This window comes from Trichosurus vulpecula, chromosome 5 (genome assembly GCF_011100635.1).
Source record: "Trichosurus vulpecula isolate mTriVul1 chromosome 5, mTriVul1.pri, whole genome shotgun sequence".
Lineage (NCBI taxonomy): Eukaryota > Metazoa > Chordata > Mammalia > Diprotodontia > Phalangeridae > Trichosurus > Trichosurus vulpecula.
Window position 1 is genome coordinate 103634927 of NC_050577.1, and position 17237 is coordinate 103652163.

The window sequence follows — 17237 nt, forward strand, 5'->3', positions numbered from 1 at the left end:
AATCAAAATGGGATTTTAAAATCACTATCATTAAGGAATAAAAAGATTCTAACTAATTTGTTCTTTTCCCACAATTGATGTTTTCCTGGTTTTTTTTTTGCAATATTTTCCCACAGGTCTTGTAAAAGAGATTCACTATTGTGTAAACTGGGTCTGTAGGTAATTAGAGGATGAGCACAACCACAAGGTTAGAAAGTAAGTTTTGAGGCAGATTTTGAAGATGAGGGATAGGATAGGCAATGGAGAACTGAGGCTTTGAGAGGAATGTTGTGAGCAAAGGTGTGGAGGCAAAATGAATGTCATTCTGGGTTGATAAGGCTATTTATTAATCCATCATTTATTATGTATTAATTTGTTAATCCATAATCTGTATTTTGTCTATTTTTGTATCTCCAGAACTTAGCACAGTGCCTGGCATGTGGTAGGTGCTTAATAAATGTTATTGATTAATGACATGCATTTAGAACAGTGCCTGGCAATAATAAGTGCTTAATAAATGATTGAAGAGAAGGTCTCAGTGGTGGGAAATAAGAAATGAGGCTAGAGTATCAAGAGAAGGGCAGGTGGAAAGGGAGGTAGGCATCACTATTGTAGGGTCTTGTTTCAACAATTCGGCTAGCAGCTGTTGTGGGGGTGAAAAACCAACAGGAGCCCAACAACAAGAACGCTGCAAGCCCAGGTTCTTTTGATGTGTTTTACTAAGGAAAGCAACATGAAGAGGTTAACAATCTCACTTTAATCCAACATATAAATATCATTCACTCAGCTCAGGGGGAAAAGCCAGTGCCCTGAGCTTCAGAGCAAATACAAACAGAGCAAATAAACATGAATCCATAGACAGTTACCAGAGAAGCAATGACATCAAAGCTGGGGAGCTAATTACAACGGCTGGCCTAGAGTCATGCACCACTCCTGCTGCGGCTCAGAGCTCTGAAAGAAAAAGTCAACCTCTGCATTTATATATCTTGTTCATGGTCAAAGGTGACTTTGTGACCTAAAATCATCACAAAAATGCGACTTAAACCCATGTGTTCTAAAAGCCTGTGATGTCACAAACATGTCACTCAAACCCATGTAAACTAGGCTTTCCCTTGAGGCAAGGAGGTCATCAAGGACTCCTAATTTAATCAAGGAAACAAAGGCCAAACTCTTCAAGGGCGCTTGGTTGAACTAAGTGCTAAGATCCCATTTTGATTCCCAATGTAGGCCTTCAATGCTAGGATGAAAAATGTATACTTCATGTGAGTTAGCAAAGAGTTCTAGGTTTGTGGTGGTTGTTTTATAATGGATGGTATGTTAGGGGTGGAAGATGGAATCCTAATCTAAGGTACTAGTCTTGGGTTATGACCAATCTATGAATCAAAGATTCTGCTACCCAGGGGTAGAAGTGAGGAATAAGTAGGTAAGAATACTTGAGGGGAATAAAGAATGTTTATTTTAGGAGGAAAAGCTAAGTAAAGTTAGGTTTACTATCTTATTTCTGTTTCAGTACGATTAGGAAGAATAATTAGCCCCATGGAGGACAGGAGAGAAACCATGCCTAGTCTAAGGAAACTGTGGAGTCTATCTTTTCTCCTTCCATGCTCACTGGTGTCCTTGATCAACCGTGGGTTAGAATTATCCAGCTCCCCAGTCCTGTGGCTCTTAGCAGGATAACCTGACCCAGGACAACTCCTAATGCTTAAATTCAATTTGCTACTTACTTCGGGCATCTTCCTGCTGCTATTGCCTAGTGAAATATAAAATGACGGACTTTTTATTCCAAAGATTGTACCCCCAAGTTGATGGCTTTTCTTTCATTAAAAAAATCTGGTGAGTTCCTTCTGCGAAGATGCCCACTGTTAGATACAGCATTCTCAAAATCTGTCCAGATAGCAAGACAAAACAACCCAACAGAAAACTAATTTTCTCTATAGGGTAAAGGACTGTAACTTGCTGAGTGCAAGTTACTTAACTTCCATCTGTCTCAGTTTACTCATCTGTAAAATGGAGATGATAATAACACCTTCCAGGGTTGTTGTGAGGATCAAGTGAGATTATATTTGTAAAGCACTTTGCAAACTTTAAAGCACTATATATACATGCTGCCCAATACATAGACACAAGTACAGAGTTTGAATAAGGGTTTAAGGCATTAAGCAGTCTCTCTCAAGTGTTCCTTGTCACTTTCTTTCCGGCAACAGGTCCCTCCTCTTGTCCTAACACTGGAGCCTTAGTTTAGGTTGTTGTTGTTCAATCGTGTCCAACTCTTTGTCACTCCATTTGGGATTTTCTTGGCAAAGATACTAGAGTGGTTTGCCATTTCCTTCTCCAGCTTATTTGACAGCTAGGTAGAACAGTGGATAGAGGCTTAGACCTAAAATCAGGAAGACTAGTCTTTGTGAGTTTAAATCCAGCCTCGGAAACTTACTAGCTGTGTGACCCCGGGCAAGTCAATGCTATTTGCTTCAGTTTTCTTATCTGTAAAATTAGCTGGAGAAGGAAGCAGTAAATCACTGCAGTATCTTTGATAGGAGAACCCCAAGTGGAGTCACGAGGAGTCAGACAGGACCGAAAAACAACTGAACAACTTTGTTTCTACCCCGGGGTCAAATCTGGATTGTTTTACTCTCAACTTCCTCAATTTCTGGAGAACAGGAGTCTTTTCTTATTTGGGCCCTAAGTGAATACCCCTAAACTTTTGGCTGGAAACTGCAGGATTGTGAAGAGAACATTGGATTTGGAGTCCAAAGACCTGGGTTCAAATTCTGACTGTTTCTTATTACTTTCAGGACCTTGAGAAAATCCTGACCTCTCCACCACTCTACATACTATGATATGATATCATTACTATGATAATAGTAATCTCCTCAGCGCCAGTTGATCTGCCACTTCAGCAGCTGTGCCTTAGGAAAGGGGAGGGAGAATAGAATACTCATTTATTAAACATTGCCAATGTGCCAAGCACTGTGCTTAGTGCTTTATAAATATTTGATCCCAGAGGAATCTTTTGACTTGCCTTCTGTCTGTTTATAGGCACTCAGTCCTCTTAATTTTTTTTAGCATTTTAAAAATTCATATTTTTTTACATTATCAAGCTTTTATTTTCTCTTTCTTTCTCTCCTCTAGGAAAAACAAAACAAAAAAAACCCATATTCTTGTAACAAATAAGTATAGTCAAGCCAAACAAATTCCCATATTGGATCCATCAAATAATGTGCATGTGTCTCTTTCTGTGTATTGGTTCAGCAGCTCTCTGTAAGGTCCTGACATTCTTCAGCTCAGCTCCCCACCTGTTGTTCTCCTTCACCTGCCCTTTAATATTTTTTTAGCAGACTGATGACTATGAGCCTTTCACTATTGTTCAGTTCATCTTGGGTTTCATGTTGCTCTTCTTTGAACCCTCTGTCTAGGAAAAAGAAAGCTAAAAATAAACCTCTTTTTAAAATTCATAACCTCATCCTGCAAGGCAGCTAGGTGATGCAGTGGATAGAACATCAGGAAAGTGTCAGGAAGACTTGAGTTTAAATCTGCCCTCAGACACTTAGTAAGCTGTGTGACCCTGGGCAAGTCACTTAACCCTGTTTGCCTCAATTCCTCACCTGTAAATTGAGCTGGGGAAGGAAATGGCAAACTGCTTCAGTATCTTTGCCAAGAAAACTCCAAAATGAGGTTGTGAAAAGTTGGACATGACTGAAAATGGTACAACAACAATAACATCCTACAACAACATCCTACTAGGCTTCCTGGTCTACCATGGAGGTCACAACATGATTTGTGCGTTAAAGAAATTCCTTGGATCCATTTGTGTTTAATTCAGTTTCCTTAATTCTAGTCAAGATGAGTACACACCAACTCATCATGCCCCTTGGGAAAGGGATTGCTTCCCACACCCCGCCCCGCCGCCCCAAAGATTATTTCATTTTAGGGCAAAAATACATGTGCAAATATTTCACCACCTTCACTGGCCTTCCTTATATCTAATCTCAAGCCCTCATGCTGCTGTTTACCACCTTTTTCTCTTTTCTCACCTTAAGTGTCAATAGAGTGAGTGCATCATTCCCTAGTGGGCGCACCCAATCTGAGGTGGTGACGTAGAGTCAGGAGATTGGAGAACTGAGGAGGACTTACTGGAGCCCAGAACCCTGACACTGCAAAGGTAACTATCTAACTGTAATGTGTGGGTGCAGCCTCTGGAGCATTTTATCAGCACCCCATTTCAATGGCATTACAGGGCCAAACCAATGTCCATTAAGGTTTCTAGGTCATGGGGAGCAATATTCCAGAGTTTATGGAGTGGCATTCTGCTCTCCTATTTGCATGTATTTCTTACATACATGAGAGCACTTAATAATCTATAATATTCATATAATGATATATTAATATAATAATATAATTAATAAAATAATTAATATAACGATCTGTTTAGCTTAATTTACTGGGAGCCAGGGCCTTTATGATCAGATACTGATTCCTTACTGTCCGTTGACCTAAACCTTGCCCTAGGGGGATATGGCCAGAGGTGGGGAAAGGGAAGCCATTCTAAACAGAGTCTTTCCCCACTGGAGCTGTCAGAGTGAGGTTTGAATGAAATAGTGCTCATTTGTAATACACATAGCTAATCTTTGATATTAGAACACATATGTTTATTTTATCTCATTGATAAATTGTTTTCCTAAAGTTGTGAGGTTGGTAAAGGCAATTTAAGGACACACAGGGACAGAATGGAAGTGGTCAGGACATGAAGGCCAGAATGTAGTGATTTGATTGGTGGATGCAGACATTTGCTTAGCCAAACCTTGGCAAATCCAGTTGGGGAGCAGAACTATGGGGTGATCTAGAACTAGCTGACTTGAGATTCTTACAAAGAATAAACAGTCTGGCTGGTACTCACAAGTGCCCTCTGGTGTTGGGGGTGGGTTGGGGTGCTGGTGGCAATGACATTAATATGATTATTACTATGATAATAGAAATTACCCCAGACAGTAAGGAGTACTGCCCAAGCTTGCTCCCTAAGCTCTTCATCTACTCTTCCCTGCCAAACCCCTATTTACCTGCCCAGTGCTCTATCCATTGTACCCCTTAACTGACTCTAGGTTATTGAGATCTTTTCAGGTCATAACACTCTCTGTCAAACAATATGTTACCTGTCCCTTAAAGGTTCATGCTCTCTGAAAATTTGACAAGCATGGCATATATTCCTTTATCCAAGGCAATGATAGATATTCAGCCAATATAAGGCTGCAAGTTTTCTTTAAAAAAGTGTTGAATTTTATTTTAACAGCTAATAATGATAAACAAGTAAAACCAAAAACAGTGTCTTTCTCTCGTAAAGGAAAACAAAATAAAATTGTATTTACAACTGGTACAACATGTAACCATGCATTTTTCTAGTTTGTCATATTTAAGAGAATGAAAGCTGTGTGCTGTACTTTTAGTAAGAATGTATACATGTCTTCCATTCTATTTAGCTGATGTTTTGCTTGTATTTAATGTTTTTATTTACATAGATGTGGTTGGCATGCTACTGTTCTTTTGAATGTGCTTTCTTTACTCTAACGCAGTTCTTATGAGTCTTCCCATACTTCTTTCGTACTTGTTGCTTCTTAAACAGAATAATCAGAATGATATGCTATTACATAAGATGAGTTGCTGTGCTCTATGAGCAAAGCAGAACTGCAGTAGCTCAAAGGAAATGTGAGATACACAAATTTAGAGACATCTCCACTCCAAATATTCATGTGGACTATTTGTGCCCGACTTGTAGTAGAGCTTTCTGAGCTCTTATTGGTCTGATCAGTCACAGTCAGACACTCACTGTACCTTGACCCCAACATACTGATGTCATTTTGGACCTCTTTGAGACTGAAGAACAACCAAAAACCCACTTTATTTAGCCATTCCCCAATTGTCATAAACATAGCTTGTAACTTTTTGCTATTACAATACTACTATGAACACTTTAGTACATATGGACTTTTTTTTCTTCCACTGAATTCATGGTATGAACAACTTTGTAACTTTTATTGCATAATTTCACACTGCTTTCCAAAATATTTGGGCTTAATCACAACCCATCAGCAGCGAATAAGTATGTCTGTTTCTCCCCAGCCCTACCAACATCATATTTTTCAATCTACCATCTTTGCCAATGTAGTGGGAGCAAAATAATGCCTGAGAATTGTTTTAGCCTGTATTTCTTTAAATATTAAATTTGCACTCTTTTTCAAATAGCTCTTGATAGTTCATGTTTTCTCTTGGAAAAAAAAACTACTAGTTCATATACTTTGGCTATTTATTCACTAGAAAATATCCCTTGAACTTATAGATTCATGCCAGTTCCCTTAGGTTTTGGATGTGATATTTTTATCAGAAATATTTAATGAGAAATTTTCCCCAGTCTGTTTCTGTTCTTTTTATTTTGATTACATTGCTTTTATTTATGTCATAGTTTTTTTGTCTGTAGATAATGGAAATACATTTTATAGTTTATAAATTCTTTATTGAGAATTTTCTTTCATCCACCATCATGAAATCTATAACCTTCTATTGTCCTCAAACTTTTTTTATTGTGAGGCTTTTCTTATCTATCTAGATAATTTATTAATTTGCAATTAATTTCTTGGTTTTTTTCTCTCTTTTTTTTTTTGCTTTTTGGTAGGGCAACTGGGGTTAAGTGACTTGCCCAAGGTCACACAGCTAGTACATGTGTCAAGTGTCTGAGGTTAAATTTGAACTCAGGTCCTCCTGACTCCAGGGCTGGTGCTCTACTCACTGCGCCACCTAGCTGCCCCTAATTTCTTGTTTCTTAAGATGATCATGTAAATCCACTGGGGGCAGAGTAGCAAACTACAATCTCATTTCCCCAGAAAATTTTGTTGAATAATGAATTCTTCCTAAGGATTTTGTGATCTTGGATTTATTAAACACTAAACTGCTATGTGTGTTTGTGTTTAATTATTGATTGTCTAATCTATTTCAGTGATGGACTTTCACACCTTTTATTAATACAACTCTAGGGAGTTTTGATGATTACTGCTTTATAATGTATGTTGAGACCTTTTAATGCTATTCCTCTAACATTTAACATAGTACATGGCACATAGCACATATTAATAAATGCCTGTTGATTTATTTTCCTCATTATTTCTGTTAACTTTCTAGACCTTTTGCACTTTTCTAGGAACTTTTATTTTTTTCTTTTATTCTATAAGTTTTCTCTTGACAATTCGATTAGTGCACCATTAAATCTTTAGGTTAGTTTGGCTTATAGTTTCATCTTTACTATATTGGTGTATCTTATCGAGGTTGGCAGCATGGAACCAATTCAGATGAATGGATTTGAAGTCAGAGAGCTTGGGTTCAAAACCTTTGGTTTCTTCATTGCTAAAAGGAAGAAGTTAGATTAGAAGGTCTCTAAGTTTCTTTCTACTTCTATAATCCCTTATTTTTATAAAAATAATTTAATAGTCATATTTATCTAGAATTTTATGGTTTCTTAGCTACAAATGACAAGTCCCTTGACTTGTCTTTGATAGGTGAATCATCAGATATATAATGAATGCTGTGATATTTTTCTTTTTATCCATTTTTCCTACTTTTAAATATAAAGACATGCTGATGTCTTGAATATTAGTCAATAAATCAATAAATCATTGAGCAAGTATTTATTAAGTACCTACTATGTGCTAGATACTGTTGTAAAAACTGGGGACAGAAAGACAATAGCTAAAACTCTTTCTGCTATCATGGAGCTTATAGTATAGCTGAAGGAAACAACACAGGCAATTATAAGAATAGACAAGGTGGGTATAAAATTATTTGGGGAGGAAGAAACTCTTATCTGAGTAGTAAGGAAAGATCTTATGTAGATTTTTGAGCTGAGCTTTCAAGAAAATTGGGATTTTGAAAGATGCAGGTGAGCAGTGGTTGTATTCTAGGCATGGGAAATAGCCACGTATACAAAGGCATGGAAGTGGGAAATGGAATGCTATGTATGGGGAAAGTAAGAAGTCAAGTTTTGCTGGAACATAGTGTGTGTAGGCTGGAAAGAAAAATTGGGGCCAGATTATAAAGGACTCTAGATGCCAAAAGGGAAGTTTATATTGATCCTTGACGTAATAGGAAGCCACTGTATTTGAGTAGGAGAGTAGACTAGGAATTAACTAGGTGCCAATGACTGAGACCTGGAAGTCATTTGCATAGAGAAGATAATTAAATCCCAGTGAGTATGTTGACAGAAAAAAGGACAGAAGCTTGTCTATCCATAGGTAGGGTGTGTGTTATGTTAAAGTTGTCAGAGAGTTGACAAACCAATAGTCAGATTTGGGCTTTAGGAAAATCCTTTTGGCAGCTGTAGGGAAAGATGGTTTGGAGATGAGAGACACTTAAGGCAGGAGGCTATTGCAAAATTAGGAGGCTATTGCCTCCTAATTGCAACATTGGTAAGATGTCATAAGGGGCTGAAGTAGAGTGATTACCATGGGAGTGAAGAGAAGGGGACAGATTCAAGGGGTATTGTGGAAGTAGAAATAACAGGACCTGGCCAGTAAATTGATATACAGGGGATATTGAGGATTTGAGGTTACAAAACTGGGTAATTTGAGGAATGGCCATAAAAGGGAAGAACTTATGACTGAATAAGAGATAGCATTATGAGATATAAAATGGATGATTTTGATTTTATTAAATTTATAAGTTTTTGCACAAGTAAAACCAATGCAGACAAAATTAGAAGGAAAGCAGAAATCTGGGAAATTTTTTATAGCAAGTGTCTCTGATAAAGTCCTCATTTCTCAAATATATAGAGAACTGAATCAAATTTATAAGAATATGAGTCATTCCCCAATTGATAAATGGTCAAAGGATATAAACAGGCAGTTTTCTGATAAAGAAATTAAAGCTCTCCATAGTCATATGAAAAAAATACTCTGTCTATTGATTAGAGAAATGCAAATTAAAACAATTTTGAGATACTACCTCCCACCTATTAGATTGGCTAATATGACAGAAAGAAAATGATTAATATTGGAGAGAGTGTCAGAAAATTGGGACACTAATGCACTGTTGGTGGAATTGTGAACTGATCCAACCATTCTGGAGAGCAATTTGCAACCGTACCCAAAGGGCTATAAATCTGTATTGATCCTTTGAAAATACCACTAGGTCTGTATCCCAAAGAGATTTTAAAAGTGCTAAATGTTTCAGAGAAATCAAGAAGGATAAGAATCTAGAAAAAATAAGATGTAACAATTACGAGATTATTATTGACTTTGGAAAGAATGGTTTCAGTTGAGTCATAAGGCTGGAAGCCAGATCTTAGATGGATTAGAAGAAAATGAGAAGAAAAGAAATGAAAGCAGCAACTATAGACACTCTTTTCACAGAGTTTGCTTGAGGAATAGAGGGGAGATATCAAAAGCTATAGTGAGGGGATGGTAGGAGATAGTGAAAGGGTTTTTTTAAAAGGTGGGACAGACTTTGTTGTATTTATAGGCAGCAAGGAAGAAATCAGTAGATAAAGAGAGAAAGAAAGTGATGGGTAAAGAAGATTGCAGTTGGGCCAATTTGTTGGAGAAAGGAGAACATCAAGGATGCATGAAGAGGATTGACTTGGGCAGGGAGAAGGGCTGCCTCAGCATTAGAAACTGCAGTAAAGAAGTGAATAGTAAATTGTGTTAAGAGATTGGGAGAGAAAGACAAGGGGAGAAGAGGGAATTCAAAGCAAATGAGCTATACTTTCTCTGTAAAGTATGAAGCAAAGTCTGCAGCTGTGAGGGGAAAGGGAAGTGGTTGTGTGAGTATTTTTTGGAGAGAAGAGAATATTTGTAGTAACCACTGTGGAGATTTGGATAGAGACTCAGGGCTCAGTATTTGTTTTGTCTCTCACTATTTTGTTGAAACACTAATTACTTGTCATTGATTCACTATGGTTTTCTAAATAAATCATCATCTCATATATCTGCTTCCTCTTTAGCACTGTGTATTGCCCTAATTTCTTATCTTTATTTTATTCCCCTAACCAGTACCTGTGATATTAGGTTAAGTAAAAGGGGTGAAAGCAGGCATTATTATTTTGCCTTGATATTATTGGAGAATCTACTAGTGTTTTTCTGTTACAAATGATTCTCATTCTTTGTCTTCAATAGATTTTGAAAAAAACATATAGAAATGTCCTTTCAGGCTTACGGTTTTTGGTGTCTTTAATATATAATAATGCTGTAGTTTATCAAAGACTTTTTATATCTTATTGAATTACATAGTTTTTGTTGTTCTGATGTTAGTGTTATTTATTTTGGTAATTGTTTATTAATATTATGTTACTTACTGTTATAAATCTAAGTGAGTTACAATGAATGAGTTTTTTACATATAATAGTAATCCTTTTGTTTATGTTTTATTTGAGACAGTATTTCATAATGGATAGAATGCTGACTCACAATCAAATCTCTGTTTGAAATTCATTTCATTTACTAGCTGTATGATTGTGGGCACAGCATAAACCATAGGGTTTGGGGAGTGATGGTGTTTTGTCACTCTTCAGTAGGGGCTGCATCTTTGACAGTACCTCCTGAGGCCTTCTCAGTTCTCCTTGGTTTGTCTGGAAAGACAGTGGAGGTCTATGGCACTCAAAATTAAGGGAACCATGATAAATTGCAGATCACAGAAAGCCTGGGCAGATGTGATCAATGAGATTACTATCAGTGATCTTTTGGTAATCAGAAAATATAAGTGAGGTGGGACAGGAGTAGAGAGAGGCTAATATTTTCCTGGTTTTCAAAAGAAAGAAGATGGCTTTTATATCTGTTAAGATTCTAGAACGTGTTTTGACAAGGGCAGTTGGATAACCAGATTATAATAACTGTCTAGTTATCTAGCAACTAAATATTTTGGTCTGAGGAGATACTTTCTGGTCTCAAGGTGAGCTCCTTCCTGATCCCTATAACTGAGCAGTCAAGGAGTGCCTTAGGCTATATATACATGGCTTGATTTCCTTCCCACCAAATGCCAGTTTCACAATGAAGACACATATAGTGAATAGCAAATAAATCCATTTGTCCAAGATCCTGGTCTTCTAGTTTCCAGCTTCAAAAGATCTCTCTTCTCCAAAGCCCTTGCCAACTCAACCCTTCAAAGAGGCAAGCAAGTTACATTGATAACCAGAGGAACTTTGAACAGTTATCTTAACCAGTGCATTTATCAATGATCTTGTGTAATCTTAACATGCGCATATAAGATAACAGCTTGGAAGATAGCCTTCAGGGCTGCATTTTTTTTCTTCCATATGAAGTGCTTAAAATAAATTATAGACAGTAAGATCTTGTATTTTCTACACATTTTAATTAATTGTTGATTGTGATGATTTTTGCTATAGAAAATAATTTGTGAAAACCTATCTATTCTCTTCTCAAATTTCCATCAAATATGACCTTAATATGCATTTTTTCTCACAAAGATTTTATAGAAAACAGAAAGAAGGCACATGGGTTGTTTTTAAATGTCTCTCAATATCCTTTTCCTGACCTGTGATTTTTTTGTTCAGTTTCTTGGTGTCTTTCCCTCTTTGAGATATTTTGAGAAATGATATGGATGCTTTAAAAATTGTATTGCTTCCAACACAAATTTTTTTTTCTATGTGTAATTGTCCGGGCACTGGTACTCTCCCTGTTTTCTTCTATGTTTTCATATAGAACATCAGTGTTTACACGTGATTACATTGTCATTCATGGTAGATTAATGGAGGAGCATAAAAATGCTGATATATCTGTTTATATGTATTATATATATGCACTTAATAATTGACTATTAAATGAACATAGAAAAGAGAGCTATATTCCTGAGAAGAGAGTGTTTCTAGGAGCCATTTTTCATTATCTTTCCCAATCCTCTCTTGGAACCCTCAGTCAGCTAACACAAATACACAATTAGTGTGAGCTCCTCAATGGCAGGGATTGGTTTTTGCCTTTCTTTGTATCTCTAACATTGAGCACAATGCCTAGCTCATACCTAACACTTAGTAAGTGCTTGTTGATTAACACACTTAGGTGTGCAAACACACATAAGACATATAGACATACATAACTGCTATGAACACATCTGCTGTGTATACAAAGATATTTAGGCATGCCCCACGCACATATTCAGGTCATCCTACCTCCAAATTAAGTGCTGTGCCACCCGTACCACGTTGTACTTCCCTTTGCTGTCTGTTCCATCTCATCCATTTACAGCATACACTCAGACTCTAGGTCCTATAGGTGGCCTCAATGACAGGTGAGAAATATGAACTATAGTAGTGGAGGGCTCATGGAAAGTGCTGAAAGAGGAAAAGTAGAAGCCCAAAATTTCACTTAGTGGTCCTGTCACTCTGGCAGGTACCTTGCCCTCCTAGTAAATGTTGTAGAATATCCCTTTTTTTTACAGTTGCCTCCTAATGTTTTATGCCTTATAATGCTTTCATCCTTTGCTTCATTCCAACTCACTTTGGCTCTTTCCCTCTAACTCATGCTGAATTCTTTAGGTCTTTTAGTCTTTGTACCTGACCTCGGATAATGGTCTTGACTGTCTCATTGCGAAGGGTAAAAATAAAGGGATTGAGAACAGGGGTCAGGATAGAAGTGACTAAGACCACAAACTTGTTGAGCTCCACAGAATGTGCATTACCAGGTTGAACATAGACAAAGATTGTGCTGCTATAGCCAATAAAGACCAGAGTTAGATGGGAGCCACATGTGGAGAAGGCTTTTTGGCGGCCACTGGCAGAGGGGATTCGCAACACGGTGGTCATGATATAGCCATAGGAGACAAGTGTTACCAGGAAGGAGCTGAGAACAAAAGCCAATGACATAATAAAGTCCCAGAACTCCAGCAGAGATGTATTTGAGCAGGCTAGCTGCAGCAGTGGGGCATTGTCACAGAAGAAGTGGTTAATGATATTGCCATGGCAATAGGAGAGCTGCACCCGGGAGAGGACAGTGGGCACCATAGACAGGAAGGGTGCTGCCCAGGCTGCCCCTGCCAGATGGGTACATACTACTGAACTCATAAGGGTTCCATAGCGAAGTGGGTGGCAAATAGCCATGAAGCGGTCCAGGGCCATGTCTGCCAAGATCAGGAAGGTGGTAGAACCAAAAGAAAAGTAGAAATAGAATTGGACCATGCAGCCAGCAAAGGAAATTGTCTTGGTGGAGGCGTGGAGGTCTGAAAGCATCTTGGGCACTACAGTCATAGTGACCAAAATTTCTAGCAGAGCAAAATTTCCCAGGAAGAAGTACATAGGTGTGTGTAGCTGGGCACTAGCCAAAACCATGGCAATGATGATTATGTTTCCCACGAAGGCCAGAAGATAAAGTACCAGGAAAGGCCCATACAGTGCCAGCTGCAGCTCCCCAAAGGCTGAGAAACCCAAAAGAATAAATTCGGATGGGTGGCTCAGATTGGCCATATTCTTATGCCAGGGTCACCTGGAAGGAAAGAGAAAGATAGAAGATGAGAAAGAGAGAGACAGAGAGAGAGAGAGGGAGAGAGAGAGAGAGAGAGACAGAGAGACAGAGACAGAGAGAGAGAGACAGAGAGAGAGAGAGACAGAGAGAGAGAGACAGAGAGAGACAGAGAGGCAGAGAGACAGGGAGACAGAGACAGAGATAGAGTCAGAGAAACACATAGACAGGAAAAGAGAAACAGAGAAATATAGAAAGAAAAATAACATACAAATAGAGAAAGCAAAATAGAGTGATGAGGAGAAAAAAGAGAAACATGTAGGTAAAGAGAAGAGAGAGGACAGTAAGGGGGACAGAGAGAGGTTTTTCAAGTATCCTATGTGTTTGAATTGAGTTTAGGGATTATTGTCAACCTGCTGTGCTCTTTTAAGCATGTGTCTCTGATATGCCTTTGTTTTTATTTGGGAAATTTATTCCTGCTTCTTCTCAGCTAACTCCCAAATTCACTACAGCTTCTGGCTTAGGGGTAACTGGACCCTCTGCTATCTGTTTTTAGAAGCTGAGGGTAGAAAGAACATCCAATGGTTATTTAGTCCAGCCTTTCCCTGGAATGTAGGGAGGATTCTATCCAGCACAGGCCAGATGGTGGGTGGGCTTGTGTTGAAGACCTCCTGAGACACATATTATACCACATATTTTGGTAGCTCCAATCAATAGTACACCTACCCTGTCAGTCGACACTAGGCTGCTTTGACAGAAGGTACATGATAACAATGTTGAATTGAATCGAATTCTGGGAGATTGAGTTCCCTGCTGGCCTCAGTTATAACAAAGTAATTTCTTGCCATGTCTCATAGAAAAATAGGAAGTAACAGTAAGCTGCTTGTTAAATTGAACTCAATTGAATTGTGCTGATATCATCTGGTTAAACCTCAGTCTGAGCTCCCTGGTATCTAAAACAGTTTTATATGTGGTTGTGATATTGACAAGAGAATGTGGATTTTGCTTAGAAAGTCATCAACATTCGTCATAATGTAGAGGCTTTTCTTGCTGACTGTTAAGAGTTCAACAAAGAAGCAAGTGCACCAGCAAGAATGCATATGATTGATGAGAGACTACCAATGAAAGACTCTATAACAGACTTGAAGACACACACAGATGCTTTAGAGAGACAACAGTGTGTAGTGGAAAGAGTGATGAAAATTATAGGCACAATTCAAAGCATACTGATCTTGGAGACAAAAACTTGAGTTTGAATCCTTCCTCAGTCACTTACTAGATGTATGACCCTGAATAGGTCATTTAACTTCTGTCTGCCTTAGTTTTCCTCACCTATGAAATGGGACTAATAATAGCATCCAGCTCCCAGGATTGTTGTGATGATTAAATGAGATAATATTTGCCAAGTGTTTAAGGACAGTGCCTCCCACATAGTAAGCACTTAATAAATGCTTGTTTCGTTCTTTGCTTCCTCTCCCAAGATCAGTTTTCTTATCTGAAAATGGAGGTTATAGTAGTGCCTACCTTGTAGGGTTGTTATTAGAATCAGATGAGATAACATGTAAAGAACTTTGCAAACTTTAAAGTGTTAGAGAAATACTGTCTATTATTATTAATAATAATGTTAAAATAGTGCCTTAATGATAGGCAAGTGCTTAGTGCACTACTTCTCTTGCCCTCACGATAACCCCGTTAAGTAGACACTAAAAGTACCATTTTCCCTTCTTGACATAAGGAAACAGGTTTAGAACGAGTTAGGAACTTGCCTCTGATCACTGGGCTAGTAGTTGTCAGAAGCAGGACTTGAATCTTAATCTTTTTGATTCCAAGAGCAGCCCTTTAGAACCACAGTCACAAAATCTGGATGAAAGTTCTGCCTCTGACATTTATTCTGTTGCTTTTGGCAAGTCATTTCACCATTTTCAGCCTTTGTTTTCCTATCAGTAAAATGAAGGTATTGAACTAGATTTTCTCCAAAGTTCCTTCTGGTCTTAGAAGTCTATGAACCTGAACTTCATTTTCCTCATCTGTAAAATGGAGATACTACCTGTTTTTCCTGGTTCCTAGTGTTGTTGTGAGGTTCAGATTAGATAATGTATATAAAGATGTTTGCTTTGTAAATCATAGCATAAGGTGCTATACAAATAGAATATATTATCAGGATTATCAATTATAGATAAGAGAATTCCTGGTATGGGGAAAAGAGACTCCAAAGTTCTGGGATAAAACCCACCAGCTTGAAGACAATCAAAGTCCTTAGGTTCAATGAGATAACGAAAATTAAATTGAAACTTTTCATTTAACATTCTAGAGAGGTAGACCCTTAACCTTGCCATTCAGCCCTACATGAAGTTCCCACAGAACATAGTGTTGGCGTCATGGGGAAATGGATTTAGGGTAAAGACGAGGATCCATTTAAGTAGACTGATTCCCCAGAGTCTTAGACCCCAAATGGTCCACATCCCTGGCTAGATCTCTTTCTGTCCCTCAGCTTAGTGCCTTCTCTATGATATGCTTTTAGCAGAAGACTTACCTTTGATGCCACTGGGGTGGCTCACTGTATTTACCAGCTCTGAGTTGGGAGGTTCATTGCTTTAAGTCTAAGCGTTAGTCTTCAGCAGGGCAGAGATCAGAAAGTTAATCTGCTTCTCAGAGATCTGGGCAAATGTGAGGGAGCAGAACCCCATAGAGCTAAGAATCTGGCTCCTTAGCCTGTCTCCCAGTTAAAATGTTTCAAATCAGTGGATGCCATGAAGAAAGGGTCATTTCCTCTCCCTTCAATCTCCAGGTGGCATTCATGGGCTACTGAAAGAGGGAGTGCAATCCTGTAGGAAGCCAGATGTGGATGGTTCCTCCTGAGAGAGATGCATCTTCTCTTTGAGTTCATGTGCGGTTTCCACTTCTGGCCACAACTACCCCTCTTTGTGTCTAGTTCTATATCTTCCCACTTGTGTTTGGAAACTCTTGATTACTTACCGCTCATTAGCACGGAGTTGGATAGAACTGTATTGACTCTTTCGATGAATTCTCTGTGGAGCTGGGAGGCAGAAGCTGGCACTCCCTTGGGGCTTGAAGAAATCTGTTGCCTATCACCTAAACTAAGAGAGAGGTCAAATGTCTAAGAGACAAATTTGAGAACTAAGAAGAGTGAGGAGAAGCTAGCAAAAAATGTCAAGGCTACAAGCCAGCTCTAGGTCTCAGCATTGCCTGCTTCTTTAGGAGTACTAGAGAAGGACCCCATTGACGCTATGTTCTTAATCAAACTTAGTAGAGAGTGCTCAGGAACTGCTTTTCCCCTTCTCCTTCCATACCCCCACTAGGTAGATGTACAATGGTGAATAGAGGTTGATGGGTCAGGGGATAATACATGTTTCTATAAGCCTATGTAGCTATACATGTGTGTTTATATATGCATAACATAGGTAGGATGAGATGGTTCATCTCTTTTCACTTGCAGTTAAGCTAAATGGACATGCCTCAGGATGCATTTTAGCCCCTAAAGGGCTGGACCATACTTTTCTACTTGTGCCTGGAGCAGAATATGTATACATTACTTTTTAAGTGAACCCATCTTTCCTACTCACCATCTAACCAGCCCTATCCCTCCAGGGAGAAAATCAGAATGGAACCTCAGGATTTTAACTATAGGGGGATTCCCTGAATGGCTCAATCTCAGGAGGTTAATTACTTTAACAACTTCTTAAGAGTTGTTAACAACTGTCACAGAAAAGGACTTGGAGGATAAAATTGGATAGAATAGACCCAGCTCTTTCTTGCCCTTAATGGCTGGACTTCTTGACAAGTACTTGTCAAGTATAC

At 38.4% G+C, this 17237-nt stretch overlaps 1 protein-coding gene across 1 annotated transcript; it reads right to left on the reverse strand.

Annotated features, from left to right (window-relative positions):
- Window positions 1-12481: 12481 nt before the first annotated feature.
- LOC118850990 (olfactory receptor 6V1-like) lies at window positions 12482-13423 on the reverse strand. Its single transcript, XM_036760593.1, has one exon. The coding sequence runs from the start codon at window positions 13421-13423 to the stop codon at window positions 12482-12484; it is 942 nt and encodes a 313-aa protein (XP_036616488.1).
- Between the last annotated feature and the right edge of the window lie 3814 nt (window positions 13424-17237).